At 40.0% G+C, this 9600-nt stretch overlaps 1 protein-coding gene across 2 annotated transcripts in view; it reads right to left on the bottom strand.

Annotated features, from left to right (window-relative positions):
* The window catches only part of LOC112139059 (von Willebrand factor A domain-containing protein 7), an 8586-nt gene extending 7600 nt beyond the window's left edge, over positions 1-986 (bottom strand). Inside the window, exons 1-4 of one of the 2 annotated variants that reach the window (XM_036215330.1) lie at positions 841-986; positions 560-735; positions 353-465; positions 131-247 (exon numbers count right to left, since the gene is read on the bottom strand). In XM_036215330.1, coding sequence (XP_036071223.1) covers positions 131-247; positions 353-465; positions 560-735; positions 841-980 — 546 coding nt within the window. In that variant the 5' untranslated portion in view covers positions 981-986. Of the gene's footprint in view, positions 1-130; positions 248-352; positions 466-559; positions 736-805 lie in introns of both variants that reach the window. The other variant, XM_024261761.2, reaches the window with a different exon arrangement.
* Between the last annotated feature and the right edge of the window lie 8614 nt (positions 987-9600).

Genomic DNA, 9600 nt, shown 5'->3' with positions numbered 1-9600 from the left:
GCATTTACACTTGCATTATCATGGGTAATTAAAATGTTTTTAGTATTTTTTTTTGTTAAGAAAGTGTATCAAGTTTCAATGAAATATAAAATGTAAACACGACAGCTTATTGTTGCTCAGAGTTACTCACCACAGTCTGGGTCCGCTCTATGAGTGCAGTCACTGTACTCTTCAAGTTCTTGTCTTTAGCAGGAGCATCCGTGAAGAGGAAGATCTCAGAGTTGAAAGGAGCGTTAGTCAAAGCCAGCTATGGGAATAAACACACAGAAAAATATGTTACAAAAACAGCTCAAACTGCTTCAACTTTTAATTATAACATTTTTTACAGAAATTTGATCTTTCATCTCAGCACCTGCAGCCCGGAGAGACTCATCTCTGGTTTATCTCCTCCACCAGTTATATTTAATGAGTCCATCGCCTTCTGGAAAACTTTGGAGTTGGAGGTTTTCTCCTCTAGCTTAAATTCTGAAATTCATTGGGGAAAAAATAAAATCATCAGAGAACCCGTTTGATTATCGTTCTAAACTGTGACACTCTCTTTCCACAAACACATCCCGACCTGGGTCACTGAACGTTACAAGAATGTACGATGAGGGTTGCATGTCTGTTCCAGAATCACTTTTGATTATTTTGGAGGTCACGGTCTTAACCGCTTCAATGTTGTCCCTCATGCTGTTGCTGGTGTCGATGACAAAACACAGCGCTTTGCTGGATCCCTTAGAAATCCCAATCATCCTAAAATGTAGAAGAAGAAAATTAACCCCCCACTCCAAAAAAACAAAAGGACAAAACTGGTCTTTCTTACTCCAGAAACGCTTTGTCTCCAGTGTGTCTTCGAACCTCTTCCAGCAGCTCACTTGTTGCTGCAGTCGCCATGTTGGCTGCTGCGAAATGAAGATGTCCGTGGCTGGCAGACAATGAGTCCTTGTTGATCCCACCTTTGGGATCATATTTGCTGGTCCTATCAAGTTTTCCTCCATGGCTGCACTTTCCTTTTCAGAGAAGAAAAAAAAATATGTCAGTATTTTTTTACATTTTTTATACTGTATCTTCAGCAATTTTACATTTTACCATGAATGTTTTTTCTGCTCATGAAATATTAGCTTTTTGAATGATATACATCCCCGATGCTCTGCAAAAACCAAACATACTTGTGTAGATTTGAACTGCAAATGATCTAGCTTGGTCTAATGAATTGAGATGTAAAGGGCATAGTTGCATCAACAAATCAATAGCACAAACAACAGCAGTAGTTCAAAACCACACATACAAGCATTTGGTAGGGGAATGAATGGGGAAGTAAATAATTAATTTGAAGCAAATTTTGTTTGTTTTTATTCCTGTTGTGTCTCTACTGCCTTTGCCTTTTTTATGTATGTGATGCAAACAAAAAAAAAAGTCCAATCAGAAGCTTGCTTCAACCAAGTTAGGTCGATCACAACTGGCTGAAGGTGAACCATAGTGATGTGCATTGTATGCACTGAGCATATGACTTTTTCAAAGCACTTATACCTGCATAAATTAAAATAACACACATTTTAACCAAAAATTGTTGTTTGAAGCTGATCTGTCAGAGACATTTAGTTTTTGTTGGTCTAAATAAAAAGTGGCAGTAAGAAAAAAAAGTGAATCTGTTTAAGGCATTTTCATTTAGAGTTTTAAATTACAATAAAAGTTGATTGTATCCATTTAGGTCACGTGTCAAAGTCAAGGCCGGATCCCTGTAATTCTAGTTCTCCAGATCATTTTATTTGAATGTTATTAATGGCCTAATGGTATCTTGCACCTATTTCTAAAGTATTATTTTGCCAAAATATATTTTTTTATTGAGAGTAAAATATCAAAAGTTATTTAAAGTTTATTTATTCTGGAATAATATTCCTGCATGTTTTTATTCATAGTAATGTTAAAAAGTTACATTTTTAAAGTTTTAAGCATTTAGTTTTTGTGTGTTCATATTTACTGAAAACTACTCTGGTTATTTTTTAATGACCATTTGTAAATAAGGCTTTATTGTTGCAGCATTGAAGTAAAGCACAGACTTATTGTGTTATTTTTTAGCATTTAAGCGCCGGACCTCCAGAGCATGAAGAACATTTTGCTTAAGTTCTTAACTTAAATTCTTCCTGAACCTCGTCTGGATCCATTCAAAGCCTTGATGACACTACTTCCTTGTAATTATGTGAGCCTTGCTATGAGTTTGTCATGAAAAAGCAGATGGTACCTTGTGGTTTCTTTGAAAATATACTAAAGTACCCAGAAGTCAGAATCTTCTCTTCTATGACGTCCTCCAAAATATTGTTCGTGCAGTCGCTGCCATCACAGCTACGACATGTAGCTCTGTTTTTATCTGAAGAAAGTATATCACAGATGCAGATTATCTTCTATTTTACATTGTTGAGTTTATACAATCTGGTTTCTAATCTACTTATCCAGTCACACATCACTCAATCCCTTTACCTGCTACGTTTCCAATGTTGGCGTCTGCCCTGATCAGATTAGAGTTAGGGAATTCATTTCCTAATTCCACCCAATTACTGTGACTGTAAAAATCCTTGACAATAAAAGAAAGAGATTAAGATTATAATTTCTGCATCATTTTTTTTTTTTTTAATAAACCTTTCATATAACAGCAGGAAAACAGTTGTAGTGACGTGGGAATACCTGTAGTGGATGCATAATTTTTCCCAGCATCTCCAATGCCGCCTCATAATATCCTTGCTTGGAGGTTAATTTGACAGATTTTAGTCCATCTGTGATGATTATTTTTCCTTCGTTTAACATTTCATTATCAATGTGATATCTTGCATCAGTGGCATGGCGAATGTCTACTTTGACATTATACTGTGTGATGGTTGTAATTGCAGACAATAAGGTTCTGGAGGATCGTGGTGAATTGCAGGCTGCTGCAACTTTCTGTGTAGTGAGAGGTGGTATCTGGAGAAACAAAAGTCAAATTATGTTACAAAAACAGAGAAAATATCTGTATTTATTTATTCTGCAATGAAATCCTGATGTAAATTCATACAGGGAAGTTGAAGTTTGTCCCCTCTTTCAGGGCCATTCTGCGGCATGTCTGCACGGTGACGTTCAGGATAGCGTTGTTTGTGATTTCCTGGTGATTCAGAGATTTTCCAGGTAAAATTTCAAAATTCTGAGCTCCGTGTTGCAGAAGCAGGAGACACAAAACCGCCAACTGTAATCGCATTTTGGCTGAAAATGTCAAAGGAAAAAACATCAGTAGTTAGGTTTCACACAGCCACTTCAGCTTTTACTGTTTCCTCAATCTGATGTAAATACAACAGTTGCATCTGCAACTGAGATCAATAACAATTCTACTAAATAGTGTGAGACCAAAGAGGTAATGTTTGGTAGTAATCTAAAATCTAGAAGTAGAAAAAAACAGATATTTCTTTGGAAGGTTGACACTTTCATAGCTCTGTTGGTTCAAATATGCAAATAAACAACAAACAAAAAAATTATAGGTTGCTGTTGCTCTGTTACAAAAGAATGCTCCACGCAAGTCATACTGTTTGACGATCATATTTGGAAAAGGGATTAATGCTTCAAAACCGAGTTTCAGACAGACACATCTGCGTGAAACTACTCCTCTACTTTTTGTTTATAAATGTGCTTTTATAATAACAATTTTTCCATATTTGTTTTTATGAGAAGACCTTTGAGGTGTTCTGTAGCAGGGAAAGTGCTCTTTATAAAGTTGAAGGTTGATTTGATGCAAAAACTGAGGAAATCAATGTGGGGAGAGTGATGAAGAATCCCCTCCTTGACCAGGAGCTGATTACAAAATCATACAGTGTAGAGTTTCAGTTCCTTTATGATCTTCAGGAATGCAACAGTGTGAACACATCATGTACAAAAGATTCAGAGGACGTTAGAAATTCTTTAGGTTCCAAAGTCATTCCTGCACGCAGATGCTGAGGGACTCTGACCAGTGGTGGTAAATGAGCATCAACGCTGAAGATTTTCACAATAAAGGAGCAAGACTCAAATGTGGAGAATGCAACGTTCACACAAAAAAAGCAACTGCTTTACTGCATTTCACACTTTTTGCGTTGAAAGGACAATTATGTTGTAAATTGTGTTTATAATGTGTTTTTTTAGATCGTGGTAGTGGTTTATTAGTTCTGTCAGTCATTAGAGTGAAAGTAACTGTATTGCACGAATAAAAATGTTAGTATTGGTTAGTGTACTGCAGAAAATCCGCTATAACATATAAATATAAAAAAGTGAGAAAAATAACAAAAGATGCAAAAAATGTGTTTAAAAAAATCAGAAAAGTCATCAAAATTTTGGAAAACTCCTTTGTTCCATAAAGAAGACTATGAAAAAAACACACATAAGTCAAAACTCTTTAGACAAAACATTATAAGTTATTATCTTTAAGGGCAATTATTAAAGGTAGATCTCTAAAATTCTACTGACCTTTCTCCTGTCATCCAGCAGACTTGAATGCCAATATGTAAACCAGCGCTGGCTTTTAAAGTTCTCCAGGTGGAACATGTGACCTGTTCTACCTGATGCTTTAATGAAATTCTGCTAAATTCTTCATCAGTTTTTTTTTTTACTTTTGCATTTTTCCTTTTTTTCAGTCCAGTTTTCTTAAAATTTAAGTTTAAGACTATGAAACCAGAGATTTTTTTAAATTTGTGTATTTTTTTTCTTGACACGAGGGAAATCGTAGAGAATTTTATGTACCTGTCAGATTCCAGCAGTCATGAGTACAGCTATGACAGGTTTCTTTTTCAATATAACAGCCAACACATTTGTTAGTCATATGAACTCTTTTCATAAGTTTTTCTTATCAGACACCAAATGGAATTCAGGTATTATTTACTTTGTGCACCATTCCAAATTTAAAGATATAACCTGTAAAATCCACAAAAAAATGTGTAAATATACAGGTTTTAAAATGTAGAAACTAAATTGAAGCGTTCAGTTATATTGAGGCAAATTATAACCTTTATTCAAATGAAAATTTATGGTGCATTCACACTGAACACGGCACGACGTGATTGACCCAGCATGTCAACCAATCAGGGACTCAGCATTTGGCATGTGGCCTTTTCAGTGACTAGATCAAAGCGTAAAAATAAAACATTCAAAATGTCCGTTTGATGCAAGCGTTTTCCTGAACTTTCATTCACTTTCTTAACCCAAGTTCCCAAAAACTGTCCCAGTTACTGACGGGATACATCCTTGACAGCCCCGCGGGTGCCGTCATAGAGCGCGGGATCGCTCTAGCGTCATGGGTTTATGGTGTTTTTCTTATGTTCATCCATTTTTATTTCCCCACTCTTGGGTTAAAGCTCAAATTGGGCCACAGAAAGAAGGAAGTAACATTTAAAACGGCCCTCAGATGCAGCTATCGCTGCTCGTGTGAAGTACACAGCAACTGGAGAGATTCTGAAAAATCTGGTGAAAAAAAACACTACGATGTTCTTGCCGGCGTCTCTGTAGAGCTCTCCAAAACAGATAAGCACAAGCTACTCGCTCAACATCATCCATGTTTTCCAGGATATTGAAACAAATGCATTTCAGAACAACTTCAGCGGTTGCTCCGTGGCAGGCCCGTGAAGGCGGTGACCAGTAAATTTGACAGCGTCAATAGAGAGGCGGCGGATGCGAATTTGACACGCCTCCCACACTCGGTGTGAATTCACCATCAGACAACATTGGTAAGAGATCACAGAGCTGTTTAATGAGGTAACATTTAAAAAAAAGTTTCACCTTAAAAACATTTGTGGGATTTCTCTTGAGGGGTCATTGAGCGAAACCCTTATTATAATTTATCAAAAAATTAAAATAAATCAATTTTTAGGGAAATTCAAAATTTCGTTTTATCACTTTAACTATAAGCAATGTCTTTCTGTTTACGGGAAGTCTGTTCATTCCAGGCAGAACTTAAAGGAGAAGTCATACTGGAACTACAACTGCCTAAAATCGAAATCACTGTATACATTTCTGCAAGCATGAAAAATCAGTCACAGTGACACATTTCTTTTTCAAGATGATAAAGATGACATTCAAAGGAAACCAAGTAGGAATGTACAGATAAAAATGATAATGAGGTTGTTGAAAGGAGGCTAAGGAAAGGATTCTGCTCCACAAACCTGTTTTTTTTCAAGCATACACATGAAGTTTTAGCCTTGACAGACACTCATACTTAGAGTAGGTACAGGGCTGCCCAACCCTGGTCCTCCACAGCCACAGTGCGTTTGACAACCAGCCACACACTTTGCAGTGAGCCCCTCCGCCATGTCTGGCTCCAGGAGCCAGAGGACTGGGGACTGAGGACTTGGGAACTCTTGTTGGGGGAATGATCTAATTATTGCTCCCTCTGTTAGGACTAGTAGGACCATAGACTGTAAAAATAATGGACAAAGCAAGCAATGAGGTCCCCCATTGGAAATACATTACTTCCTCTCCTCGCAAAAGTAGGCCGCCGCTTTCACCGTCAATTCCTGAAATGGATACCGCCATTTGCAAACAATCTTCAGCGATTGGTCTGAGTCATAGCTGAGTCATGGAATCTACAGGAAGTACTGTCGCCAATCAGGAGTGAGTTTATTGCAACCATCTGCCTCTTTCCACGCCTCTACCACGAGACCGCAGGATGTAAACACCTTCAATAACGGCGGCTCGGGAGAATGGCTTTTTAGGTTTCGTTTTGATCACGTGGTCAGAAATCCTCCGGCTCTTTTCTAAATTACATCGTTCCTGGTTAAGTAAGTTTAGGATTACGGTTATGGTTAGGGTTAGAAAAGCAAATTGTTCGTTTGTGGGGCTGTCTGTGATGCTCGCGCCTCCACCAGGGGACGGTTCAATCGTGGAAAACACATTTTAACACGTTTAGGACCGCGCGTATTATATGCACGCAAAAACTGGTTTTGGCGTATATTATACACGGTATTTCCCAAATCGTGGCATATGTACGCATTTTACTGAGACTGGGCTGATTGTACAAGTCATTGTTCAAGCCTTTGAGGGAGAACCCTTCCAACATTTGATTCTGTCAGCGGTCCTTTGGGATTTACTTACATTTATTCCTTTTTGTTGAGATAAAAGGAGCATTTGGGTGACGCCGATGGAGAACTGCGCTTGTCCCCCGCGCGGCCACGTTACAGTCTGATCAGATGCACGTGAGAAGCGCGTTCAGCTGTATTTAAAATAAATAACCATCCTAACAAGTGAACAGCTGGATCTTTTTTCTGTTTGAAAACACGACCAGGTCCTTTCAAGTTTGTCTCGCGCTCCTCAGGCGGCTGCGTCTAATTCAGGCGCTGAAGCTGGAAAAATGCGGCGAAGCTTAAACTTTGGTTGGTGATTTTATGAGCATATATGCAATTTATAATTTATAAGCTACAACCAAAACAGTGAAATAAAGGTGAAATAAAGAAAAACGAACGTTAAACAAACAAAAAGGTCCAAAGCACATAACCTCATTGGGGAAATCTATTTCTACAGAGTAAATCCTCATCTAAAAATGTCGACAGCATGCTCCTCTTGTTGTTTTAAACTGCTGCATCGGTACATTCCATTGAGGAAAACAACAGTAGGACAATGATTGGTACATTGTTGAATTGTAAAGTAGGTGTTAAAAGGTCTTCACGGACCCATTGATGAAGTCTGCTCCCATTGGCTACCCGTCATCTGTCAATCAAACCCCCCAGACGGTCGACGTCAGACCCACAAACGCTTATTGAGCCATCTGATTGGTCAATTTATAACTCTAATAACTTGTGATAATGGAAAAAAATCTTTAAAAAAATAGGATTAGAAAAAAGAAGTTAAGCAGAAAGCAGCAGAGGAAGAATGATTATTTTGACATATGTTTCTCAATGTAAGTCAATGGGACTTTGGCCTTTTTGCAACCCAGTGGTACTTCCTATATGGAACACGGAAGTAGGGGGGCTTGCTTTGTCCAGTTATTTTATATACAGTCTATGAGTTGGACCATACATCACCATTTAACACCAACACCAATTTTCTTAACCTTCTATCTCCTTTTTGGGGTCCCTAGAGCCTGTCCTAGCGACTGTAGGGAACACCCTGGAAAGATCACCAGTCTTGCAGGACACACACACAAGGAAGCTTTAGCTCAAGGGTGTCGGGATCCAGGCCTCAAGAGAGCTAGTGTCCTACATGTTTTTAAACCAACCTGCAACTGAAGCTCCTTATTGGCCAAACATACCCGATCCAGGTAATCAGCAGTAGATGAGACAGAATTTCTGGAAAACTAGCCAGAAGTCAGCCCTCAAGACCTGGGGTTTGACACTTCTGCTTTGGAGAAACTAGTTAACCAATGAAGCATGTTTTTGAGCTACAGGAGGAAGCCAGAGTACCTGGAGAAAACCCACACATGTTTGGGAGAATATGCAAACTCCACACTAAAAGGCTCCAGCTGGGATTTGAACCAGGGCCTTCTTACTGTGAGAGTGCTAACCACTGCACCACCCTAATAACACAAAAAACAATACGATGGATGATTTCAGCATCCTCCCCCAAGGATAAAATTGAAGTGCTGACTTTTATTCTTTCCTAACTGTGGTTATTTTGTCAAAATCCCTTTTATAAAAGTCCATCCGCAGGTGAGCTCAAAATGTCTTTCTGGGTTAAGTTTCTTTTTAGATGACCTTTTTAAGAGTGGAGCTAACGGATCATTAGTGTTGTGTCATCTCCTTGTGTGTTTTTGTGTAGTTTTGCTTGATTGTGTCAATACAAAATCAGCTCAGAAGTGGGTGGTCATGGTTGAATAACGGTCTACAGGTTGAACTTGAAGGGTAGTTGGTTAATTTTGCATGTAAACAAATATTCATAAACACAAATAAACTCTTGTCCACCATTGTGGGTCAGTCCGTCAACCTATATAGGTTGTTATGTATATTCAATCTCTGGAAGCTCCGCGCTAATGCTAGCGGACCGGTGATGTTGATGATGTCATCGAAGGAAAGTCACGTCCGAAATATTACACACTATTTTTCATCACCCAGCTGATCCTCGGCTGGATGGTCTTGACTCTTGGGTGCTGGTCTCCTGAGTCCGGCAGCCTCCCAGACGCCGGTAGAGGGATCCCCGAGATTTAAGATCTAGAGCAGGGGATCAAATTACATCAGGGGTGTCCAGGTCTCGGTGGTTCAGGTTCCGGTCCTTGTTCTCAAGAACTGAGCCTTTCCAAAAACTCCATCAGTGGTAGAGCCTGGTTGGGCCCTGTTAACATCACTCCTCCGGGACTCCCGCTTCTCCTGGGTGTTCCTCTCCTGGGCAGGGGTGGGCGGGCACTATCTTGCTCCCCCCTGGTCCTCCCACAGCAGGGGCGGGCCGTTGTCCGGAGCATGGGAGCGGATCTCCCTTGGGGGACCCTGGCTCATACCTGTGGTGGGGCATGGGGATGCTCGGCGCTGCTGGGTAGTGGTGGGCTGCTCTTCTGGGGTTGGGGGGCTCTCAGGGGTGGGGCCTCGCACTGGCCCTCCTGGAGGGGTGGGGGGTGCTGCTCCTCTGGTTGGGCTGGGACCTGCACTCTCTGTGTTCCTGTGCTTTCCTGGTCTCAGGCGTCGGGGCCTCTGCAGCGGTCCCGCGTGC

Source organism: Oryzias melastigma, linkage group LG14, assembly GCF_002922805.2.
Source record: "Oryzias melastigma strain HK-1 linkage group LG14, ASM292280v2, whole genome shotgun sequence".
Taxonomy (NCBI): domain Eukaryota; kingdom Metazoa; phylum Chordata; class Actinopteri; order Beloniformes; family Adrianichthyidae; genus Oryzias; species Oryzias melastigma.
The sequence above is the reverse complement of the archived record's forward strand: the minus strand, read 5'-3'. Positions and strand labels throughout refer to the sequence as shown.